General features: G+C 39.5%; 1 protein-coding gene across 4 annotated transcripts in view; it reads left to right on the forward strand.

Annotated features, from left to right (window-relative positions):
* The first annotated feature begins 12,941 nt into the window (after positions 1–12,941).
* LOC135245709 (NACHT, LRR and PYD domains-containing protein 12-like) overlaps positions 12,942–26,778 on the forward strand; it is a 99,328-nt gene continuing 85,491 nt past the window's right edge. Inside the window, exons 1-8 of one of the 4 annotated variants that reach the window (XM_064318955.1) lie at positions 12,942–13,083; positions 13,470–13,580; positions 13,924–14,034; positions 16,071–16,181; positions 16,526–16,636; positions 18,557–18,667; positions 20,460–20,526; positions 26,150–26,249. In XM_064318955.1, the coding sequence (XP_064175025.1) occupies positions 13,025–13,083; positions 13,470–13,580; positions 13,924–14,034; positions 16,071–16,181; positions 16,526–16,636; positions 18,557–18,667; positions 20,460–20,526; positions 26,150–26,249 (781 nt within the window). In that variant the 5' untranslated portion in view covers positions 12,942–13,024. The remainder of the gene's footprint in view (positions 13,084–13,469; positions 13,581–13,923; positions 14,035–16,070; positions 16,182–16,525; positions 16,637–18,556; positions 18,668–20,459; positions 20,527–26,149; positions 26,250–26,778) is intronic. The other 3 variants (XM_064318957.1, XM_064318958.1, XM_064318959.1) reach the window with 3 other exon arrangements.

The following is a 26,778-nucleotide window of genomic DNA, read 5'->3' on the forward strand; positions in this document are numbered from 1 at the left end:
CCAATACTTTCACTTTGTTGTCTTTAAGCCATTTTGTTACAACTTTGGAGGTATGCTAAGGATCATTGTCCTGCTGGAAGACCAAGTTCTGACCAAGTTTTAACTTTCTAATTTCCCAATTAATGTACTGTATGTCTGTGGGTTGCATAAAGTTTAGCACACTAGTACCATTTATTTTACAATATAAAAATCATATTTGTGAATAATAATAATAATTATTATTATTTTATTCCAAACAGCAACCAAAGCACTGGATGCAGACAATTGTTCAAACATAGTGTCGCCATTTTCACAATTCCAGGTGTAACAGCTGAATAGCTAAATTTCTGTGATTGGCGTTTCACTTTCATGTGACACAAACTTTGAATGACAACATTCTCAACATAGAATGAAACCATCTAACTGCTCGTGATATTAGCTCTCCAACAACACCAAACACGACTACTGCATATTAGATTGGCTAAGTAGTTTAGACAAAGACCGTGAAACAAAGTCCTGGTCCCAAAAACACTTAAGTGTGCCAGGAATCTGCTAAGATAACAAGAACCTGCTGGAAAGAGACCTCGCCAGTTTAAGATGGAGCGGAATTTTCCGAGTCGGGAGCTGCGAATCGGGAACCAACTTCAGCGTCGTAATCACTGACCATCAAACGCAATTTTCAAATAAATTGTGTAAATTAACAGATTACACAAATACCACAACTTTTGTTTTACCGTATAATTTACGAACCGACATATTCACCTTCAGGAGCGACAACAAAAACAGATATGATGTCTCAAGCCGGGCACCCACCGCACGCGTCGCGTATGCGTCGCGTAAACAGCAGGGCGAAGCAGCACGGCGCGACGCGTAGGGTGTCTCCACTGGTTCCGTTTGTGTCGCGCAAAGGCTTGCGTAAAAGCTATATATTCCTAGTAGCTCTCGCAGTCTGCAGTGGGCTTTTACATCGTGTATTTCACGTTTGTTCACGACTGTTGATTATGGGTTAAGTGAATACTTTGGTGAGAGACCTTTTTCAGTTTGTTAATTTGGTAATATTTCGTTAACTCGTAAATAGCCTACGTGAGAAAGTAAACGCTTTCAAGAAGTACCATAAACTTAAATCGCAACGTAGCCTGCATAACAATCAATCTCAAACTGTATTAATTTATTTGCTTGGTTAACAAGCGTGCCAATTTCATGAAGAATATGTAATGATCATAATAATAATAAATAATCCGTAATCAACCATTGGGAATTCCCGTGTTGTCTTGCCATTCACGTCAAAACATTTATAGGATCAGATTTAGTAAAATCAGCTAATCATGAAAAAGTCAGTAACAGTTTTAATCTTGAAGGGATATGAACACCACAACGCCATGAACACCGGAAGCTTTGAAGTACAAGTGCAATAAAGGCTTGCTTACAACTTCATTTATAAAATAGGTGCATTTTCATCGGCAAGACCACTAAATAATCTGATTTTTTTAAAGCTCTGTGGTTATCTGATTTTTATTAACAAGCCCTTTTTGAAAGCACGGCGAACGAAGACATCGGAGAAGTCAAATAGGCTGAGCAATGGTTGGTTAAAAACTGTCTTCCAATACTCGAGCTAACAAACCGCTGCTCGGTGCATTCCCTTCTACGTCACTCAATAGCCTACGTCTTTCTGTGGTGTATTTTCAAATTTACCCCACCCCCTCCGCAAAATAAGACAGCGAAACTAAAGCCGCGTTTCCACCGCAGGAACTATACCCCGGAACTAGGAACCTTTTGAGGAACTCATTGCGTTTCCACCACAGGAACTAGGGTCTAAATTTAGTTCTGGGGGCTTTGTTTTACCCCCCAAAACGTTCCTGCTCGGGGGGTAGTACTTTCCGAAAGTACAGGAACCTTTTGGGTGGAGCTTGCAGCGCTGAACATTTCTGATTGGTCGAGTACTCGTAGCATTTGTGTTGTATTTATTTTCCGCCATTACCCGCCATGCAAAATATGCAGCGGAAAACCAATTTATTTTCATAATAACTTCAAATCAAACTTGTAGCTGTTATGCGGCGCAGTAGCCTACTTTTGGTTATAGCCTGTCAACGTCTTGGAATTATAACGTGTGCTCTTCTGTTCTTTTCTTGCTTTAGTATTCGTTTTATAAAATGCTAAGCATTCGTGCTGGGACAGCGTATTACGTAGGCTACCAGAACATTCAAACGGATTAATTCGGTTGCTGAATATTTTCTTCCGGATTTTCTTTGTTATCCCGTTGTAATTGACTCAAAACGTTTGATACAGTTATGTGAGGTATGCGGTAGTTCTGCCTAATTAACATTGGTGATACAGTACAAGCAAACTGGAAATCACCTTCCGCACTTTTTGTCCGGGTAAAATAACAGGTTAATTCTAGTAATCTTCCCTTTAGCTTTTTCAGACTGCCGTAATTTTACTCAATTTTACTGCCATTTTTCAATTCCACGAAAAGAGCAGGAAGACTATGGACTAATTTATGGTGCATGGTTCGCATCTGGAGGGCACACTTCGCTGCTCGGCTAGCAGTAACTTCGAAGGAAAGCAAACGGTGGCTGTACCACTACTAATTTACATTTTCACGCAAGTCCGAGTTTTCGTTCTATTCTTGTCATTTTCCCATTAGCCTATATGGAATTGACGACGAGAAAGTAATCAAACAGCAAATTGTTTACAACCTGTGCATGTTTTCTGCTGTTGTTGCCAGTTATACATATAAATGTGAATGCATTCTGTCGCTTCGGATGTCAAGACATGAAAGCGAATGTTCGCATAAAAACATAATGAATGTGTTTGAGAGGATATATGAAAATCAATAAATACAAAAGTAACCATATATAGCCATTGTTGGTAACCCGTTGTATAAGTGGAATAAACCCCTCCGGGCTGTCCCGGTTATTAGAAAATAATGTAGGCTACTTCGGTGGTAGTATGGGGTTACGGAAGAAATCATATAACAGACAGACCGACGACAACGTTGCTATTTCATACGTCAGTGGGCTAATTTGCCTAATCTTCGCGGTACTTTAGACCCCGGTGGAAACGCAGACAACCATTGGCTGAAGGAACCTTTTAGTTCCTGGTAAAGTAGTTCCTGGGACTGAAAGTTCCGGGTAATTTTGGTGGAAACGCGGCTTAAGTTTGCCTTTCCCCCAGGTTCCAGTTATTTATTTATTTTTACAAAACGAAAAGGCTTGTATTTTTTTTTAGCTGCTTAAAAAATATCTGGGAGGTAACTAGGGACACACCCCCAGTAATATAAGAATGAAATATAAATCAGAGCATGTATACCTAGCATTTTAGAGCATATTTCTGTGTATAAACAGGCCAACGTGACGCGCGACAAGCCGAAAAAATAGAACAGAAGCGAAAAACTACGCTTCAGTTCGCTTGTGTCGCGCGAGCTTCGCAGCCGGTACGCGACGCGTTCGCATCTGGTGGAGACGACGTCGCCCGCTGCCGTTGTAATAACAGTACTTCAACTACGCTTCAGTTACGCGCGTAGTGCGCTCGCGGCCGATACGCGTGCGGTGGGTGCCCGGCTTCAGAAACGTCAAAGCAATATTGAAACATCTACGCCTTTGGATCATGCTTTTGATTGGATAATATATGTGACTCGCCGAATCATCGACCAATAGAAACGTGCTTTTGACCCGTCGTCCATTTCGCTTTTGACACGCCCCGTACTCCGGTCTCCAGATACTCCCTACTCGAGAATAAGATTGTGGATCAGAGCTCACATTTCAGCACTGAAATGCAAATAAAATAAAATAAAATAAAATGTCTTGTGGCGCATTTTGAATAAAATGAAGTGGAACTGGTAAGAGCAGGTAACATGGAAAGTCAGCTCTCGTTAGTTTTTATTGTTTTATTTAAATACTTCACAAATGAACACATTTGATGAGTATGCAAAGGGCAAATAGCCTAACCTTAAAAATTGTCAACAAAAAAAAGTGAGCGAGAGAAAAAAAAGGAAACAGTTGATTGGGGAAGGCACAAGACATACATACAAAATACCAAAAATTTCACCTAAACTTATAAACAAAATTATTATTTTGTAATAGGAAATAACAAAAATCACTTACCTCACACATTAGCATGTTACATAGGGCCATCACTCAGGATGTTAAAGGGTCAGTGACTATGACAGGGAGACTGGTGGAGCGTTAAATGATTTATTTATTTAATTTGCTGTCTGTAGTAGGCTATTTGTCTTGAAATGCTTTGTTATAATCAAACAGGCTTATTTGTGTGTTCAGCCTACAGGTTACACCATTACATTGGAGAACGTTAAATCCCAACATTATAATTCACGAGTTGTTGAATAGGCCTGATATATGTAGGCTATGTGCTAAAATTTGGCAAAGGTCTACATGGATGAAATATTTGTTTCTTCTGCATAACGTATTAAATATCGTGACTGATGCACCTAAGAAATAGTATAAATATATAAAACTCCGCCCATCGAACATTCAGTTGAGCCAGTAGGCTAAGTAAGGAAATGCGATCCAAAAGAGAAACTGAAACTTAACGGTCATTTTAAAAAAGGAGGAGAAAGAATACCGAGGAAAGAAGGAATTAAATAAAATGTAAAAAACGGAGTAAACAGTCTGTTGTACAGTGGAACTGAGGTAAGAGAAGCTGAACGTAAAGGGCTGCGGGTAGGAATGGGAATCTGCAGGTATAATCGCATTAACCCGCGTAATTCAGAAAAACTGACAACTGGCAATAAAATGGTGTGTTTAGGGCGTAGCCTGATAAGCTAAGAGCTCACACGGAGTCCGAACATACCATTTAGACCAGAAAGTAATATTTAAATAACCTTTAAGAAAGTTTACTTCAGTAGCCTAGCCTATTTTTGATATTCCATGACCAATTCTACCTCGTGAGGAGGTAGCTTAGCGAGTCGGAGGTCACAGGACTTGTCGCTTGTTGTTGACATTTTGACACTGCAGTGTAAACCCGGATTTTGTTTTTAATTAAACTATTAAGAGGTTGTTACTTATTCTTTTATGTTTTATAAGAAATCATTCCCATTACTAAATCAAATTAATTGGTTTGCAATATTGAGGCAAAATATACAGTGGAGTGATTATATTAGGCAGAGATTACTCTATATGTCATCTCATAAAAAACACGTTTTCAACGTACAAAAATGCCAAGTTACTAAAAAGTATTGATATCAAAATGACGCCAAGTTACGATACTACAAACAATATAGGCTATCTTGCCTCACCGAAATGACATAAGATGTATCTCAAAGCAATGCTACCCAATATTTCCTCAGTTCTTTCAAGTCACTTGGCCCTGTGTGTATAAGCATGCACTACATGAACAGGCCAAATATATGTGTGGATGGCTCTCTCACAGTCAAGATTGATTGAATAGGTGTGTGTATGTCCAATTTGTATTGGTATGTAGGCCTATGTATTTCGCTGCCCAGGCTTTCTGTTGCGTGAATGATAGTATGTTTCTTGGTACAAGTGTGTTCGTGAATGTGAATGTAAGATGCTGCCAGGGAAATGTCCCCATGCGGATAAAGAAGTTCTCTATGTATGTATGTACAATATGTGTTTTACATGCAGTATTTATTGTACGTAGCAAATATACAATAACTTGCACATGTACTCAAATTCAGTTCAGAAGCAAGTATAAACATGTTTTCTGGAGAAATGTGCTTCCTGTCGTTGCTCAGCAGCAGTTCTGTACATTAATTAATTTATACATTAATTTCAATGTACAATGTTCAATGTGTTCCATGAGGCAATTCGAAATATTTGTCTCTTTGATCTGACAGAAAGTTTGCATGACATTGTGAAATGGTAAGATTAGAAAACACAGGGCCAAGTGACTTGAAAGAACTGAGGAAATATTGGGTAGCATTGCTTTGAGATACATCTTATGTCATTTCGGTGAGGCAAGATAGCCTATATTGTTTGTAGTATCGTAACTTGGCGTCATTTTGATATCAATACTTTTTAGTAACTTGGCATTTTTGTACGTTGAAAACGTGTTTTTTATGAGATATCAGTTCTTTTTGCAAAGCGTTTTATTATGAGAGTGAGAAATGCGACCCTGCAAGAAAACGGTTGTGGATTATGGCTATCGTTGTGTGAATCTGTACAGTCTGATGAGCGTGTACCGTTCAGCAGTTTCGGTTTGCTATATATGTAAAACAGTGGCTGTGAGATAGGATGCAGTGGCGTAAGCGTAAACGCATCAGAAACGCAGATGGAATATGGTATGTACTCACGGATTTGACGTCCATCCAACGAGCCTTGACTGACAAAATAATCAACACGCCCGTAGAATTATAACTCCCTAGGTCGCCACTTGTGTAGCCTTCTGTCCTGCTCCGTTGCCTGTTATTTCGTGGAGATGCACTATTAGTGTTTGTAAGGTTTATCCTTCTGTCCTGCTCCATTGTCTGTTATTTCGTGGAGATGCACTTTTAGTGTTTGTAAGGTTTATAAGGCATTTTGATAGGCTAATCTGCAGGTAGGAATCCTCTTCGCCGTTTTGCTAAACTAGAACCGGAAAACATGATAGTGGAGAATAGGAGCAGACGCATATGTCCCAGCAGGCTTTGCATATGAGAGAATAACAACAGTGCGAGAGAAATTAAAATGAAATTACGAAATTCCGTAGTTGAAACAATATGTTTTTAGCAGAATGGGCATGTAGGTGAAGGTTGACATGATCACGGAGTATAGTGCGAAGTAAATGGAGTGACCATGAGCGAGCTTATATTCCTTATCAAATGGTATATATAACAGTCGGTATTGGACATTGGTTGTTGAAGTGGAGGGTCAAATAACATTGCACACATTATTTACCTGTAATGTAATCTATTGCACGAATGTGTTTTTCTCATGTTCAGTGCTAGTAGTTATACTTATGAGTGAATCATGATTTTAAATGTAATGTTTTAATGCGGAGTTGCAGAACGTACATACGTAGTAATTGTGTGTAGCCTATGTGGCTAGATAGAGAACAGGGCGAGGTAACATGAATGTAGAAACGTGGCGTTTGCTGATATTAAGGTTTCGTACGGTAGCCAAGTGAAGAAATATAGTTAGTAGAAATGGCACAGTGGTGAACCGGTGTAACTTTTAAATAAAAGGAATACATTTGCGTCATGAAATGCATATGGGTGGCCGTGAGTGAGTGAGGTTTACCAGTCTGTGACTTCGTTAGCTAATGCCATAGCTATGCAATGCGTGAAATATCATTAGCGAACCTGCCGGTAGTTTTAAAGAAGAACACAAGCCAGTAAGCACAGAAGAGCTTCCGTTGAATCCATATGGCTTAGCAATATTGTAGCCGGTCAATAACTGAACGTACAGACGGTAAGTCATAATGCATATATCTTAGCAATATTGTAGCCGGTTAATAACTGAACGGTGAACGGCGGGTAGATATGGTGCAAAAGCAATAATTAAGAAGTAGTAGACAATTATTAGTGAGGGTCGAAGCAAGTTAAAGAAACGGGTTCCAAGCTGGGCTTGAACCTACGACCCCATGTTCCCAAGACTGTAACCTTACCCACTAGGCCACAGACGGATTAGCTATTCAACCTGCGGAGTTACGGAATGTACATAAGTACTAATTTTTTGTAGCGTATGTGGGTAGATAGAGAACAGGGCGAGGTAACAGGAATGTAGAAACGTGGCGTTTGCTGATATTAAGGTTTTGTACGGTAGCCAAGTGAAGAAATATAGTTAGTAGAAATGGCACAGTGGTGAACTGGTGTAACTTTTAAATAAAAGGAATACATTTGCGTCATGAAATGCACATGGGTGGCCGTGAGTGAGTGAGGTTTACCAGTCTGTGACTTCGTTAGCTAATGCCATAGCTATGCAATGCGTGAAATATCATTAGCGAACCTGCCGTGGTTTTAAAGAAGAACACAAGCCAGTAAGCACAGAAGAGCTTCCGTTGAATCCATATGGCTTAGCAATATTGTAGCCGGTTAATAACTGAACGTACAGACGGTAAGTCATAATGCATATATCTTAGCAATATTGTAGCCGGTTAATAACTGAACGGTCAACGGCGGGTAGAAATGGTGCAAAAGCAGTAATTAAGAAGTAGTAGACAATTATTAGTGAGGGTCGAAGCAGGTTAAAGAAACGTGTTTCAAGCTGGCCTTGAACATACGACCCAGTGTTCCCAAGCCTGTAACCTTACCCACTAGGCCACGGATGGATTAGCTGTTCAAATTGCGGAGTTGCAGAATGTACATAAGTAGTAATTGTTTGTAGCGTATGTGGCTAGATAGAGAACAGAGCGAGGTAACATGAATTTAGAAATAGAAACGTGGCGTTTGCTGATATGAAAGTTTTGTACGGTAGCCAAGTGAAGAAATATAGTTAATAGAAATGGCACAGTGGTGAACTGGTGTAGCTTTTTAATGAAAGGAATACATTTGCCGTGACTTCGTTAGCTAATGCCATAGCTATGCAATGCGTGAAATATCATTAGCAAACCTGCCGGTGGTTTTAAAGAACACAGGCCAGTAAGCACAGAAGAGCTCCCGTTGAATCCATGTGGCTTAGCAATATTGTAGCCGGTTAATAACTGAACGGTGAACGGCGGGTAAATATGGTGCAAAAGCAATAATTGATAAGTAGGCTAGTAGACAATTATTAGTGAGGGTTGAAGCAGGTTAAAGAAACGTGTTCTAAGCTGGGCTTGAACCTACGACCCCATGTTCCCAAGACTGTAACCTTACCCACTAGGCCACAGGCGGACTAGCTGTTTGAACAGGAAATGTTTCAGAATAAAAATGTATGGGTATTTTTCGTGTGTATGTGCGTTTTTGATTGGGTCGTGTAGGGCAGATTTGGCTGGTGTTAGTGAAATGTCCAATGGGGAGACATGTTGTTAGTGGGATAGGCGGCAGGAAAAATAAGAATGAGAAGAAGAAGAAGAAGAAGAAGAAGAAGGAGAAAACGCAAAATCCCCTTAGTTTGGGGCTTTATTGTGTGGACATGTGAAGTTGTTTATGAATTCTGTCTGTTGAAATGGGGTCAGAATGTACAGAATTTAATGTTTTTAAGGGCTGAGTGTCTGTGGCTGTTGTGGTTATTTCTGTGGGGAACCCTGAAAAGTGCCAAACTCTCGGTGCTGTATAGGTATGGGGGCATGCCCCCGCCAAGGCGTAACTTGGCGGGATGGCATACCTGCCATCCCAATTTAATTTCAACTTTATTCAAGACTCATCTTGAAAAGAGGTCCATAGCAGGTAAATTAGACAATACAGATAATGGCACATATGATACATGTTATCATCTTACTCAGGTGCGCCCGCAGGATTCTCGTTCATGGTACGCACACTCAAAAAAGTCGCCACGCACAACCTACAAGCGGCAGCAGCTCATTTTCGGCAAGGAACCATCTAGGCCTATTGACGTAAACAGAAGTGAATGAGAGCGCCTGGAGCACGAGAGAAAAGGACAAAATGGGATAGTCTGACAAAGACTGCACTACGAAACAAGCCGCGTTTGAAATGAAATCGGTTGATTGAAACACAGCTTATTGTATAACTTAGCCTACTTTATGATAGGGAAGGACTGATCCAGCCAAAACATGATTGGGCTCTCATTTTGCCGTAGTTTTGAGTTAATAAACTCAGCCGTGCGTTTTTTATAAACACGTTTTCTTTTTATTTTAGATCACTTAGATGCCAGCTATCTAACTTGCTAGCACTGAACCCAATGACGGAGGGCTAGCATCCAATGATTTTAAACGCATTTTGAAAGAAACTTACTTTCCGCTAATTCCGCTTAATCAAATAATCAAAACCGCCAGCCAGCCTTGTGCCACTGCTGGGGTACGCAGTGTGCGTATTTGGCGTACAGGTGGGGGCGCCACTGAGGGGTGACGATATCGCGACAGTTTACTGTCTACTAATCGCAGGCTTACTCGGGGTGTCTGTCTATGGGCAGGCTAGCCGTGCGCCTAGGCTAACCGGCGAAGGTCTTCTAGTTTTCCCACAAGGAAAAAAAAAAGGTTAGCTGACCTTACAATTCATAAATGTATGTGTTTGTGACAAGTGGTGCTTTGTTTCAAACTGTTTGTTTATAGGGTAAACGGACATGGAACAACGCAGGCACATTATTATAAGAAAATAGCGAAAAAGCGTCCGTCCAACTTCCTCCTAACACTGGGTACTGGCTTCTGATTGGTGCGCGAGAACCAGGGGTTGTAACCATAAGCGTGCATAAACTAAACTTGACGGCACGGGTTTTGCTCGGTGGCGGACTATGGGTTATGACTGCTTCATACTTGCTAAGAGTCATAAATTAAGTGGTGATATCTGGAATTCACGTTTTAGATAGTCAAAACTGAATTGTAGGTATCTTTAATTGGAGTTACATAGAACTTAGTGGCGAAACTAGGCAAACTCGAATTAGAAATATCTTTAATGAGCGTTTTGACTTGTCAAAGTACAATTAGAGATATCTTAAATTAGCGTTTTGACTAGTCATAAATTAATGATAAATATCTGTAATGTGAAACCGCACAGGTTATTAGATGTTAAAATGGCTTGCCATATTTTGGCTAGTAATATCTTAGATTAGATTATCCAAAAATATCATTTAGATATTGTCAGGATTCTGCCTTTTTCTGTTTCTGTTTTTTCATTTTCTGGGCCACCAGATGGCGGTACTTCAGTTTGTATTTCAGTTTGCTTCCTCTTTAGTCATCCCTGTGTTAATTGTATTATTGTTTTCAATTATTCTGTCGTTGTTTTTCTTTGTGTCTCGTTAGCCCTCCCTGCTCTGGTTTGATTGTGCTTTGAGTTCACTGGTGTCTTGTTATCTTTGTGGCTATTTAAGTTCTCTGTTTTACTGACTTGGGTGCTGGTTCCTTGTGTTTCTGCCTGAGAGTATCTGCCTGTCTGTTTCTGCCTGCGGTTCTGTCTGTGAGTTCTGCCCTGCCTGAGTTATGTTTCCTTGTATTTTTTTTTTTTTTTTTGAACACTCTGCTGTTTTTGTTTTTGAAAGTGGCTAGTCATAATTGAAATGGCGATACAGTATCTGGAATTCACATTTTGGATAGTCAAAACTGAATTGTAGATATCTTTTAATTGGAGGTCCCATACAACTGAATGGCAAAAGTAACTTCAATCCTACTAGCAAAATGTAATTCGAGATATTAAAAGTTTTTTGATGAGTGAAAATGCAGTTAGATATCTTAAATTAGCTCTTTGACTAGTCATAAATCAGTTACAGATACCTGTAATGTGAATCTGGTCAGGCTATTAAATGTTTGCGACACAGCATCTTAATTAGCACTACAACAGGCACAGAACACAAACTAAGATTGGGGGAACTGGCGCCCTCTAGTGTGACGGTTGGATTCAGGTAGGGTTATTATTTCCTAAATATATATAAATAATTGGCACCCCTAAAGATTCTTATAAATAAAATCAAACTAAATCTACACCAATATTAAGAGAAACTCTTGTGGCCTTCCATGGCTTCCTGTTTCACTGGAGGATTAAACTGAGAACCTGCTTGTGAAACCCATTTTTCATCTTTGCCACAGAGAAAGACAAAGAACTGACGAACGAAATTAAAATGGTTGCTGACCTTTGAAAATCAGGCCAATGGATCAAAAAATAAACTGAAGATGCTAGTTACTACTGTGAGGACAATAATGAAGAAGTTTAAAACTGCTGGAGGGCAGCATTATCCCTGCAAGGGGAGGGTGCACACAGTACCAAATACAGGGGTGCCAATAATTGTGACGCACAATTTTTGTAAAATTGTTGTATCATCTGAGAAATGTGTCATTTTGGTAGTTTCCATTATATAATTAAATATATTCCATATGTTGGATAATGAAAATATACCTCAGCACTGGTAATCCTTATATTGAACGGTCTTAGTAATTGTTATCACGGGTGCAGAATATTTTGGAAGGAATTGTATTACTGTACAAGTTTATGGCTCAATTAAATTCCAGATTTGTCGCTGTCTGTTCTATGAGATTTGATGTATGTGTGTGTGTGTGTGTTATAACAAATTCAGACCAATTTAAACAGAATGAACACGCTATATTCACGGGAATCTAATCGAACAGAATTTATATATTACAACAGAGGCAACCAAACAATAAACAAAAAAACAACAACAAAATAACGATATGGCAAGTATTTGATCAGGAAAACATAAACCCAGGTACAATCATTACTAAACTGGCAATGTGAAATAATAACTGATTGTCCATTGAATAACAGTTAAAGATGAAGTCCGAGTTTAGTTTAGTTGTCCGGAATCCACGGAAACACAAATCCAGAAAACATGCCAAAAATAATAAGTCATGAAACCAAAATTAATGCATAAGTGCAAAAATCTTCTTTCCTCTCCAAAAACAAATAATTAAGCAATGCATTGCATTCAAAGAAGCAAAAAAAAAACCCCAAAAAGCTTCGGCTCACCCTCCTGATGCAGTAGAAGAGAATTCTTTTAAAACGTAGGTTAAGCAGGTTACTCGTTTTCGTGTCTTGGAGTTGTGTTGAATAATTGTAGATTGAAAAAAATACAATCCAAACAAAAACGCCAACAAATCTCAGGATTCTTGATTATTTTCTGCTGACTCCCCTTTACTCCATTCTCCGTTGCTACCTCTTGCCCCCAATCTATTTCAAAAAACCTGTCACCTGGCCCATCACCACCTGTTTGCTGTTTGAGCGCAACTCTTAAAGGGCCGGCATACAAATTTGCGATACTTCGCAAAGGACTCATTATCAATACATACACTGAGTATATCAGTGGGACAAAATGCACAAATAACATAATATGGTGCGTACATATTTTAATGCACCAAACTTAATTAAATTACCTTTTTGTGTTACACGTTTACATTATATGGCCCTCACAGTGTATTATTATGTCTGTGCGTTATCATGTTCTTCTTGTGTGTATTTACAGGTCGGCCAATTTGGGTCAGAACCCACTTGTGAATCTGATCTGGTGTGTTCAGGTGTCCTGAGACAGGGGGCGCTGTTTCTAAAATGAGTTCCTCAAAGGAGACCGAGACTGACAATGGAACCCACGGCCCTGCGAGAAAGAGGTAAAAATGCATGAATCAGAGAGTTAATGTGCTGTGAGTTAGAGCTGCAGTAAGAGGATGCGTTTAACTGGAAGCTCTGTCTCCATGTGCTGTGAGTTAGAGCTGCAGTAAGAGGATGTGTTAACTGGAAGCTCTGTCTCCATGTGCTGTGAGTTAGAGCTGCAGTAAGAGGATGAGTTTAACTGGAAGCTCTGTCTCCATGTGCTGTGAGTTAGAGTTGCAGTAAGAGGATGAGTTTAACTGGAAGCTCTGTCTCCATGTGCTGTGAGTTAGAGCTGCAGTAAGAGTATGAGTTTAACTGGAAGCTCTGTCTCCATGTGCTGTGAGTTAGAGTTGCAGTAAGAGGATGTGTTAACTGGAAGCTCTGTTTCCATGTTTGTTCACAGGGTTCGGGTAGAGAGGACAGGGTCACCTGTACCCAGCTGTCTGTCTTTGAAGAGTGATCATTCAATGGATCGTCCAAGCAACTTCAGAGGACAGTTCACAGGTGATCAAAGGTAATGAAACAAGTTCATATTGACACTACGGTTGAATTGAACTTAAATTTCATTGGCAACTTTCAGGTGTAGTGGGGTACATGATAGCACGTTCAGGTCAACATGGGTGTATTAGATCATTTTAAAGTGTCATGACGTGTTTTATATCACATTCGGATGTGCTGTGAGTTAGAGCTGCAGGAAGAGGATGAGTTTAACTGGAAGCTCTGTCTCCATGTGCTGTGAGTTACAGCTGCAGTAAGAGGATGAGTTTAACTGGAAGCTCTGTCTCCATGTGCTGTGAGTTAGAGTTGCAGTAAGAGGATGTGTTAACTGGAAGCTCTGTTTCCATGTTTGTTCACAGGGTTCAGGTAGAGAGGACAGGGTCACCTGTACCCAGCTGTCTGTCTATGAAGAGTGATCATTCAATGGATCGTCCAAGCAACTTCAGAGGACAGTTCACAGGTGATCAAAGGTAATGAAACAAGTTCATATTGACACTACGGTTGAATTGAACTTAAATTTCATTGGCAACTTTCAGGTGTAGTGGGGTGCATGATAGCAAGTTCAGGTCAACATGGATGTATTAAGCCGCGTTTCCACCAAAATTACCCGGAACTTTTAGTCCCAGGAACTACTTTTTAAGGAACTAAAAGGTTCCTTCAGCCCATGGTGGTCTGCGTTTCCACCGCGGTCTAAAGTCCCGCGAAGATTAGGCAAATTAGCCCACTGACGTATGAAAAAGCGACGTTGTCGTCAGTCCATCTGTCCTATGATTTCTTCTGTAACCCCATACTACCAACGGAGTAGCCTACATTATTTTCTAATAACCGGGACAGCCCGGAGGGGTTTATTCCACTTATATACAACGGGCTACCAACAATGACTGTATATGGTTACTTTTGTATTTATTGATTTTTATCGATTTAATCACCTGGAATTGAAATATTCTTCTGCAGCCGTTTGGGCATATTTTACCGTTGTCAAGCAAAAATGTCGTTGGTAGTTGAACTTGGACCGTTGTTATGCAACAAATAGTATATAACAGGCCAATAGTCAGATTGTAACTGTTTTATATATCCTCTCAAACACATTCATTATGTTTTTATGCAAACATTCGCTTTCATGTCTTGATATCCGAAGCGACAGAATGCATTCACATTTCCAATATAACTGGCAACAACAGCAGAAAACATGCACACGTTGTAAACAATTTGCTGTTTGATTACTTTCTCATCGTCAATTCCATATAGGCTAATCGCAAAATGACAAGAATAGAACGAAAACTCGGACTTGCGTGAAAATTTTAATTAGTAGTGGTACAGCCACCGTTTGCTTTCCTTCGAAGTTACTGCTAGCCGAGCAGCGAAGTGTGCCCTCCAGATGCGAACCATGCACCATAAATTAGTCCATAGTCTTCCTGGTCTTTTCGTGGAATTGAAGAATGGCAGTAAAATGGAGTAAAATTACGGCAGTCTGAAAAAGCTAAAGGGACGATTACTAGAATTAACCTGTTAATTTACCCTGACAAAAAGTGCGGAAGGTGATTTCCAGTTTGCTTTTACTGTATCATCAATGTTAATTACGCAGAATTACCGCATACCTCACATAACTGTATCAAACGTTTTGAGTCAATTACAACGGGCTAACAAAGAAAATCCGGAAGAAAATATTCAGCAACCGAATTAATCAGTTTGAATGTTTTGGTAGCCTACGTAATATGCTGTCCCAGCACGAATGCTTAGCATTTTATAAAACGAATACTAAAGCAAGAAAAGAATAGAAGAGCACACGTTATAATTCCAAGACGTTGGCAGGCTATAACCAAAACTAGGCTACTGCGCCGCATAACATACAAGTTTGATTTGAAGTTATTATGAAAATAAATTGGTTTGCGGCTGCATATTTTCAAACATGGCGGTTGAAAATCAACACAAAAAAATGCTGCGAGTACTCGACCAATCAGAAATGTTCAGCGCTGCAAGCTCCACCCGAAAGGTTCCTGTACTTTCGGAAAGTACTACCCCCCGAGCAAGAACTTTTGGGGGGTAAAATAAAGCCCCAGGAACTAAATTTAGACCCTAGTTCCTGCGGTGGAAACGCACTGAGTTCCTCAAAAGGTTCCTAGTTCCGGGGTAAAGTTCCTGCGATGGAAACGCGGCTTTAGATCATTTTAAAGTGTCATGACGTGTTTTATATCACATTCGGATGTGCTGTGAGTTAGAGCTGCAGGAAGAGGATGAGTTTAACTGGAAGCTCTGTCTCCATGTGCTGTGAGTTAGAGCTGCAGTAAGAGGATGAGTTTAACTGGAAGCTCTGTCTCCATGTGCTGTGAGTTAGAGTTGCAGTAAGAGGATGAGTTTAACTGGAAGCTCTGTCTCCATGTGCTGTGAGTTAGAGCTGCAGTAAGAGTATGAGTTTAACTGGAAGCTCTGTCTCCATGTGCTGTGAGTTAGAGTTGCAGTAAGAGGATGTGTTAACTGGAAGCTCTGTTTCCATGTTTGTTCACAGGGTTCGGGTAGAGAGGACAGGGTCACCTGTACCCAGCTGTCTGTCTATGAAGAGTGATCATTCAATGGATCGTCCAAGCAACTTCAGAGGACAGTTCACAGGTGATCAAAGGTAATGAAACAAGTTCATATTGACACTACGGTTGAATTGAACTTAAATTTCATTGGCAACTTTCAGGTGTAGTGGGGTACATGATAGCACGTTCAGGTCAACATGGGTGTATTAGATCATTTTAAAGTGTCATGACGTGTTTTATATCACATTCGGATGTGCTGTGAGTTAGAGCTGCAGGAAGAGGATGAGTTTAACTGGAAGCTCTGTCTCCATGTGCTGTGAGTTACAGCTGCAGTAAGAGGATGAGTTTAACTGGAAGCTCTGTCTCCATGTGCTGTGAGTTAGAGTTGCAGTAAGAGGATGTGTTTAACTGGAAGCTCTGTTTCCATGTTTGTTCACAGGGTTCAGGTAGAGAGGGCAGGGTCACCTGTACCCAGCTGTCTGTCTATGAAGAGTGATCATTCAATGGATCGTCCAAGCAACTTCAGAGGACAGTTCACAGGTGATCAAAGGTAATGAAACAAGTTCATATTGACACTACGGTTGAATTGAACTTAAATTTCATTGGCAACTTTCAGGTGTAGTGGGGTGCATGATAGCAAGTTCAGGTCAACATGGATGTATTAAGCCGCGTTTCCACCAAAATTACCCGGAACTTTTAGTCCCAGGAACTACTTTTTAAGGAACTAAAAGGTTCCTTCAGCCCATGGTGGTCTGCGTTTCCACCGCGGTCTAAAGTCCCGCGAAGATTAGGCAAATTAGCCCACTGACGTATGAAAAAGCGACGTTGTCGTCAGTCCATCTGTCCTATGATTTCTTCTGTAACCCCATACTACCAACGGAGTAGCCTACATTATTTTCTAATAACCGGGACAGCCCGGAGGGGTTTATTCCACTTATATACAACGGGCTACCAACAATGACTGTATATGGTTACTTTTGTATTTATTGATTTTTATCGATTTAATCACCTGGAATTGAAATATTCTTCTGCAGCCGTTTGGGCATATTTTACCGTTGTCAAGCAAAAATGTCGTTGGTAGTTGAACTTGGACCGTTGTTATGCAACAAATAGTATATAACAGGCCAATAGTCAGATTGTAACTGTTTTATATATCCTCTCAAACACATTCATTATGTTTTTATGCAAACATTCGCTTTCATGTCTTGATATCCGAAGCGACAGAATGCATTCACATTTCCAATATAACTGGCAACAACAGCAGAAAACATGCACACGTTGTAAACAATTTGCTGTTTGATTACTTTCTCATCGTCAATTCCATATAGGCTAATCGCAAAATGACAAGAATAGAACGAAAACTCGGACTTGCGTGAAAATTTTAATTAGTAGTGGTACAGCCACCGTTTGCTTTCCTTCGAAGTTACTGCTAGCCGAGCAGCGAAGTGTGCCCTCCAGATGCGAACCATGCACCATAAATTAGTCCATAGTCTTCCTGGTCTTTTCGTGGAATTGAAGAATGGCAGTAAAATGGAGTAAAATTACGGCAGTCTGAAAAAGCTAAAGGGACGATTACTAGAATTAACCTGTTATTTTACCCTGACAAAAAGTGCGGAAGGTGATTTCCAGTTTGCTTTTACTGTATCATCAATGTTAATTACGCAGAACTACCGCATACCTCACATAACTGTATCAAACGTTTTGAGTCAATTACAACGGGCTAACAAAGAAAATCCGGAAGAAAATATTCAGCAACCGAATTAATCAGTTTGAATGTTTTGGTAGCCTACGTAATATGCTGTCCCAGCACGAATGCTTAGCATTTTATAAAACGAATACTAAAGCAAGAAAAGAATAGAAGAGCACACGTTATAATTCCAAGACGTTGGCAGGCTATAACCAAAACTAGGCTACTGCGCCGCATAACATACAAGTTTGATTTGAAGTTATTATGAAAATAAATTGGTTTGCGGCTGCATATTTTCAAACATGGCGGTTGAAAATCAACACAAAAAAATGCTGCGAGTACTCGACCAATCAGAAATGTTCAGCGCTGCAAGCTCCACCCGAAAGGTTCCTGTACTTTCGGAAAGTACTACCCCCCGAGCAGGAACTTTTGGGGGGTAAAATAAAGCCCCAGGAACTAAATTTAGACCCTAGTTCCTGCGGTGGAAACGCACTGAGTTCCTCAAAAGGTTCCTAGTTCCGGGGTAAAGTTCCTGCGATGGAAACGCGGCTTTAGATCATTTTAAAGTGTCATGACGTGTTTTATATCACATTCGGATGTGCTGTGAGTTAGAGCTGCAGGAAGAGGATGAGTTTAACTGGAAGCTCTGTCTCCATGTGCTGTGAGTTACAGCTGCAGTAAGAGGATGAGTTTAACTGGAAGCTCTGTCTCCATGTGCTGTGAGTTAGAGTTGCAGTAAGAGGATGTGTTAACTGGAAGCTCTGTTTCCATGTTTGTTCACAGGGTTCAGGTAGAGAGGACAGGGTCACCTGTACCCAGCTGTCTGTCTATGAAGAGTGATCATTCAATGGATCGTCCAAGCAACTTCAGAGGACAGTTCACAGGTGATCAAAGGTAATGAAACAAGTTCATATTGACACGACGGTTGAATTGAACTTAAATTTCATTGGCAACTTTCAGGTGTAGTGGGGTACATGATAGCACGTTCAGGTCAACATGGGTGTATTAGATCATTTTAAAGTGTCATGACGTGTTTTATATCACATTTGGATGTGCTGTGAGTTAGAGCTGCAGGAAGAGGATGAGTTTAACTGAAGCTCTGTCTCCATGTGCTGTGAGTTAGAGCTGCAGTAAGAGGATGAGTTTAACTGGAAGCTCTGTCTCCATGTGCTGTGAGTTAGAGTTGCAGTAAGAGGATGTGTTAACTGGAAGGTGTAGTGGGGTGCATGATAGCAAGTTCAGGTCAACATGGATGTATTAAGCCGCGTTTCCACCAAAATTACCCGGAACTTTTAGTCCCAGGAACTACTTTTTAAGGAACTAAAAGGTTCCTTCAGCCCATGGTGGTCTGCGTTTCCACCGCGGTCTAAAGTCCCGCGAAGATTAGGCAAATTAGCCCACTGACGTATGAAAAAGCGACGTTGTCGTCGGTCCATCTGTCCTATGATTTCTTCTGTAACCCCATACTACCAACGGAGTAGCCTACATTATTTTCTAATAACCGGGACAGCCCGGAGGGGTTTATTCCACTTATATACAACGGGCTACCAACAATGACTGTATATGGTTACTTTTGTATTTATTGATTTTTATCGATTTAATCACCTGGAATTGAAATATTCTTCTGCAGCCGTTTGGGCATATTTTACCGTTGTCAAGCAAAAATGTCGTTGGTAGTTGAACTTGGACCGTTGTTATGCAACAAATAGTATATAACAGGCCAATAGTCAGATTGTAACTGTTTTATATATCCTCTCAAACACATTCATTATGTTTTTATGCGAACATTCGCTTTCATGTCTTGATATCCGAAGCGACAGAATGCATTCACATTTCCAATATAACTGGCAACAACAGCAGAAAACATGCACACGTTGTAAACAATTTGCTGTTTGATTACTTTCTCATCGTCAATTCCATATAGGCTAATCGCAAAATGACAAGAATAGAACGAAAACTCGGACTTGCGTGAAAATTTTAATTAGTAGTGGTACAGCCACCGTTTGCTTTCCTTCGAAGTTACTGCTAGCCGAGCAGCGAAGTGTGCCCTCCAGATGCGAACCATGCACCATAAATTAGTCCATAGTCTTCCTGGTCTTTTCGTGGAATTGAAGAATGGCAGTAAAATGGAGTAAAATTACGGCAGTCTGAAAAAGCTAAAGGGACGATTACTAGAATTAACCTGTTATTTTACCCTGACAAAAAGTGCGGAAGGTGATTTCCAGTTTGCTTTTACTGTATCATCAATGTTAATCACCTGCAATTACCGCTTCTCGCCATTGGCACCGCCATAGAGAACGAAACTGAAATCTTTGAGATTGTCACTTTAAATTTAGAGGCCAACTTTCAGGTGTAGTGGGGTGCATGATAGGACATTCAGGTCAACATGGGTGCATTAAATCATTTTAAAGTGTCATGATGTGTTTTATATCACATTCGGATGTGCTGTGAGTTAGAGCTGCAGGAAGAGGATGAGTTTAACTGGAAGCTCTGTCTCCTCGTGCTGTGAGTTAGAGCTCCAGTAAGAGGATGAGTTTAACTGGAAGCTCTGTCTCCATGTGCTGTGAGTTAGAGCTGCAGTAAGAGGATGAGTTTAACTGGAAGCTCTGTCTCCATGTGCTGTGAGTCAGAGTTGCAGTAAGAGGGTGAATTTAACTGGAAGCTTTGTCTCATGATTTGTTCACAGGATCCACTGCTCACAGGTGTCCAACCATATTGTAGAGAGGAGTTCAGAGAAACTGTTCTCAAAACAGGTATTATTTATATTTTTTTCTATTTTAATATTTGCTCGTGTGATTGTCTTGTACTGTACACTGCATTTCCTTTGAATATGATCGCATGACAATAAATGAATCAGTACCCTTTTATTGACAAGATTGAATATGTAATCAGGTTTTATCATTTTTTATGATACCTGGTCCTCCTGGGCTCACAGAAAGACCCAAAGTCTTTTTTAGGACCCAAACACAATGTCATAGTTAGACTCCAAACAGATTGTTTGAAGAATGCAGTTTATAGTCAGATTTTTCCAAATTCCACTGAGAGACTGATTTATTCTAAAGGAACTCTTGATTTATCACAAGTAGTGTCTCTACAAAACCACACAACAAAATATCCAGTGTTAATTCAACTCTCAAAGTGTTTATTCAACTTTTAACAGATAATGTTTCATCCCACTCTGCAATGTGGGACCAAATGTTATCTGTCAAGAGTTGAATTAACACTGGACATTATACTGTGCATTCGATCAATCAATCAATCAATCGTCCTTCTTTTTTATATATATATATATCAGTGGTGGCTGGTGACTCAAAAAATTGGGGAGGACAGGAAGATCACCAACCCACGGCGTCATGTTAATTTACACTAGTCTACTTATCTCTACTTTCTTATGTTCCAGTTATGTTATGTTATTATGTTCAAATGTAACAATAATCCAACTAGCAACCTAATGCAAACTTACTATACAACTAAGGTAAGTAATGCATCCAAAGTTTATCCCCATCTTCCATAAGGAACAAATATCATATTATCATTCATACAACAGCTTGGCTGAATACTCGATTGTGATTGGTCCAAGGGTGGGCATTATATCTCAGTAAAGGGACACCTCGGCCTTTTAACAGTTCTAAAAGCAATGTGCTACAAAATCCAGCATTCTAAAGCAGTTTAAACAGCAACATTATTCTTCCGCTTTTGAATTGTTACATCCCCTCCTCTTTTCAATGTCCAATTTCACAATTGATGGCAACCTTGAATCACATTTCACTATTTACTGTTGCTAGCTTTATTTACGGTTGCCAGTCATCGCACAAATCGGAATCGTCCCTTATTTGGACAGTAGAATAGACGTTCCGCATTTAACTCATGGCTACGGGACGCATTTTCATCCATATGTATGTTTGTGAACGATTGCTTTTACAGTAACCGCTGTTTTGAATAGGCTACAATTCAATAGTTGGCTAGCTAGTTATCCTGGCTAGCTAGCTAGCTAGCCGGGATAACAAGCATGCCGTGAGACCATTCTGACCTAATACCAAGAAATTTAATATTGGCTCGGTGACAAGTGACAGCAAACCTGTCATAAAGCTAGCTGGCATTCAAAACCCGTTTCAGAGGGTCTTAGAAAAACGTTATGTAGCCTACATTGTGCGACCACACCATTTAAAAAGTAAGACAGTGCTAGGGAGATGAATTTGATTGACTTACGGTTTCATGCAGTTTTATTAAATAATGTAATGACAAAAATGACCAAAATTGCTGCTATACTGTATGGTATAAAACGAGAAGGAACTAGGCTATTTTTTCTTGATAGAATCATTGTTTTCATAGAATTAACGACCAGAGGTTTTTGCTTAACAACGGTGCAAATGGAACTACCGACCAGAGATTTGCTTGACAACGGTAAAATAATATGCCCAAACGCCCGCGGAAGAATATTTCACTTTCAGCTGATTAAGTCGATAAAAATCAATAAATATAAAAGTAACCATAAATAGTCATTGTTGGTAACCCGTTGTATAAGTGGAATAAACCCATCCGGGCTGTCCCGGTATTGGAAAATAATGTAGCCTACTTCGGGGCTGGTTAAGCGACCCTACATTATTTTCCAATAACGGCACTGCCCATCGTGGTTTATTCCTCATATTACAACACAAAGGATGAGTATAAAAAAGGGGCCAGGTGAACGAGAGGGAAAGACACATCTAATCACTGCGGGCTCTGGATGGGAATGAACCTCGTGGTGTCACATGTTTGATCATGGTTATCTGTGGAGCTGGTCGTCCAGCAGTCTTGATCCTCACCTGCTGTGTAATCCAAACTGTGGAATGGCTGTGACAACAAATAATCACAAGATGTTCTTCCCCATCCCACTCTCTGCGTCTGCGTCCGTGCCTCTCTGTGACCCCCTCACTCACGCTGCCGTTAATTGCCTCGTTAGCAATAGCAGCACCACTCTTCAAAATCCATTCTCGCCGTTAGCTCAGTCCCTCAGGACTGCTACAACAAGCTAACTGTTGCGTTGGCTAACGCAAGTAGGTAGCTACTGCTCGATAAAAAAGGTAAACGTAAATCTGAAAAAAGGACAATGTCCTCTGCCTCTATGGACCAGCCTCCTCTGGTTGAAAAGGCTTAAATAAAATGTAATTTTTTAGTGATGTGTTTTAAAAGTAGTTGTGATTTGCACGTTATAATATAATACAGTGGTAGAGAATTGAAGATGAAATTTGGAAATTATCATTGGACCAACGCGATGTCAATATTGTATTCTGGTTGTTGATTGGTTAGGGAGGAAGTCCTCCCTTGGAGCATCATTTTACGTAGGCTATTTTGGCCAGTAACAGATTAGCATGAAAAAAAATGAAGTATTTTAAATTGATGTAAGAGATCCCGCTCTAAGGAGGACAGCAGGAGCCCGTCGTCTTCTGCCCCCCCACCACCACTTCACACAGACTGCCCTTTCCTCTCTTGCCTGCCCTGCAGGTGTCGCTGTTGAAGCATTTTAATCAGAATTTCAATGGATTTTTTCCAAAGAAGAGATAATATAATAGAGAAAATATTTTATAAATGCTACTGAGATTTGGTAATGGTTTATTTCAGCCAATTACTCTTTTTTATATTTTGATCTCCCTCTCAAAAATAGAGGAAGAGCAACCTCCTCTGCCTCTATGGACCAGCCTCCTCTGATATATATATATATAATGAGGGGCCAAACAGGAAATATTTAGTGAAGTCTGATATATATACATCATTTTTGATATATATACATTGAAACTGATATATATACATCTTTCTTGATATATGTACATTGAACTGTGATATATATATACATCATATTTGATATATATACATCAAAACCGATATATATACATCATTTCTGATATATATACATTGAAACCGATATATATATATCATTCGGAACAGGCATATATTTGGGCATCCAATTGGGTCTTTATTTTAGAGTCTTTAAGACATAATCAGTGCAATCCAAATTAATTTTAAATTGGATTGAGACTGAAAATTATATTATATTCTGTAAGTATTTTGATGTGAATATAACAAGTGAGACAGTGAAATGTCGCTAGCTCTCCGATTTTCATACAGGCACATATTTGGTCCGCTTCTTATGGGTCTTCCTGGGGTTTGCCCGGGTTTGTTAATGTGAGCCGTGCTGTTTCTGAACGAACTTCGCATTTAATTTCAGCTACTGTATGCTTTGTGGTGAACGTGCTTCGCCCTTATTTTTTAATGCTACGCAATGGCTGACAGAGCCAGAGAACTTGTCCAAACACTTTTAGACAGTGACACATTTATTGAAACACTTGCAAACGCATGTGGTAGACCTGACACTACAAATGCTCCACCACAAGACAGCCATGCCCAAACACGCCACCAAACCACTGAGGATGAACGACGCTGAAGTTGGCTCCCGATTAGAAATTTCCGGTCCACCTTAAATCGGTTGCGTTATATGATTGGACGGTTTCGCGGTCTTCCTCACGTATTTGCAAAGGTTATAATTTGCTTCTAAAAGAGAGATACGGATAAAGAGAGAAATTATATATAATTTTCAGTCTCAATCCAATTAAAAATTAATTTGGATTGCACTGATTATGTCTTAATAAAGACCCAATGGGATGGCCAAATATATGCCTGTTCCGAATGATATATATATATATATATATATAATATATATATATATAATAATATATATATATATATATATATATATATATATATATATATATATATCGGTTTCAATGCATATATATCAGAAATTATGTATATTTATCGTTTTCAATGTATAAATATCAAAAACAATGTATATATATCGGTTTTGATGTATATATATATCAAGAAAGATGTATATATATATATATCAGTTTCAATGTATATATATCAAAATGATGTATATATATCAGACTTCATTAAATATTTCCTGTTTGGCCCCTCATAATATATATATATATATATATATATATATATATATATATATATATATAAATTAATAAAATGATTAAAATGATTACAAAAGAATATGGATGCTCTAACTAAAAGCAATGCTAAAAAGGTACGTCTCGAGATTCTTTTTGAAAGTGTCCACAGATGCAGAACCCCGCAGTCCCTCTGGCAATCTGTTCCAAAGGCTAGGGCCACAGAAACTGAATGCCCCCTCACTTCTCTTGGCCCCAATCCTTCGAACAGTCAGAAGGCCTTAGGGATCTACCGGGCACATACCTGAAAAGCATATTTGCTAAGTTTAAAAACCAATAAGAGAATTTTAAAGTCTATTATAAAAGATACAGGGAGCCAGTTCAGGGGTTGTAGTACATGTGTGATATGATCCCGTTTCTTTAATCTGGTTAAAACTCTGGCAGCAGCATTTTGTATCAGTTGAAGTCTGTTTATTTGATTTTTTGGAAGACCAGTTAACAGAGCATTACAGTAGTCTAGTCGGCTAAAGACAAAGCTATGTATCAACCTCTCTGCATTTTGCTGCCTTAAGAAAGGTCTCACCGTAGCTATATTTCTGAGATGGAAAAAGGCAGACTTTGTGACCATGCTGATATGAGAATTAAAATTTAGTTTAGAGTCTATAATAACACCCAGATTCCTTACCTCTGTTTTTGTCTGTGAAGCCAATGTGCTCAGCCTTGAATGAACTACATTTATTTTTGATTTGGGACCGACTTGTAGAACTTCAGTCTTATTCTCATTTAATTTTAGAAAATTACTGTTCATCCAATCATTAATGTCAGTGAGGCAGTTTGGGTCGGTTGGTTCACAGACAAGTAGAGCTGAGTGTCGTCAGTGTAGGAATGAAAATTCACCCCGTGCCTGTGAGTATTATCTCCGAGAGGCAGCATATACAGAGAGAACAGGAGGGGGGTCCCAAGATGCTGCCTTGTGGGATGCCACAGTCCATACTAACATGCTCAGAGAAGTGGTCTTCAACTTTACAGTGAACTGTCTCCCGGTAATATATGTATAAAACCAATTTAAAACATTGCCTGAGAGACCGACCAAATTTTCAAGCCTATCAATTAAAATACCATGGTCTATTGTGTCGAATCAGGGATAAAAGGTGCACTTCAAACTTGAGGCTTTGGATCTTCTGTTTTCTGGACAATGTTTTATGTTTAAAAGTATCTGTCCCCGTTCTGGCCTTCCTACAAGAGAAAACATGAGACATATTGCAAGGATCTGATTGTTTCAATGGCTCTCATACAGCACACCTCTTCATGTGTTTATTTCATGGTGATACAGTACACCTCTTCATGTGTTTATTTCACAATGATACAGCACACCTCTTCATGTGTTTATTTCACACTGATACAGCACACCTCTTCATGTGTTTATTTCACACTAATACAGCACACCTCTTCATGTGTTTATTTCACACTAATACAGCTGACCAGCAGCCCTGTGAAGCAGAAGGATCTCACTGACTCACTGGAGAGAGATGAGCAGCACAGTAAGAGTTTTCACTCATTGCTACTGTGTGTCCATTTGAATGCTGAAATGAGCTTAGCAATCAAATATAACAGAGTACATTGTTTTGTAATGTTTTGTTGATTTATAGCATCTACACTTTCATAATAGTGTACATCAACAGTCTTGCATATAGAAAACGTCACACACTACACGTACACAAAGGTGTTTAAATTAAAATATTGCATCCAGCAGTGATTATGGGGCAAGCAAATGCACATGAGATTAAATGTCCCTGAAAGAGTTTCAAATCTGGTATGAGTTTTTATCCAGGATTAATGAGCACTGAGCATAAAAATTATAAGATGATTAAATTACTACCTGACCCATGAAGACCATATTTACCACAATATACCATGAAAAATTATGAAATTGAATGTGATAAAGGAATTGAATCCTTTTTCATTGTTTGATATGTTTTCATTTTGTGTGTAGAACACACTGTGAGAAGTGTGTAACACCTTAAGAGGTGTGTGTACCATTGTGAAAACTTTCTGCGTACGTATTTTTTG

The sequence above is a fragment of the Anguilla rostrata genome, chromosome 19, assembly GCF_018555375.3.
Source record: "Anguilla rostrata isolate EN2019 chromosome 19, ASM1855537v3, whole genome shotgun sequence".
Lineage (NCBI taxonomy): Eukaryota > Metazoa > Chordata > Actinopteri > Anguilliformes > Anguillidae > Anguilla > Anguilla rostrata.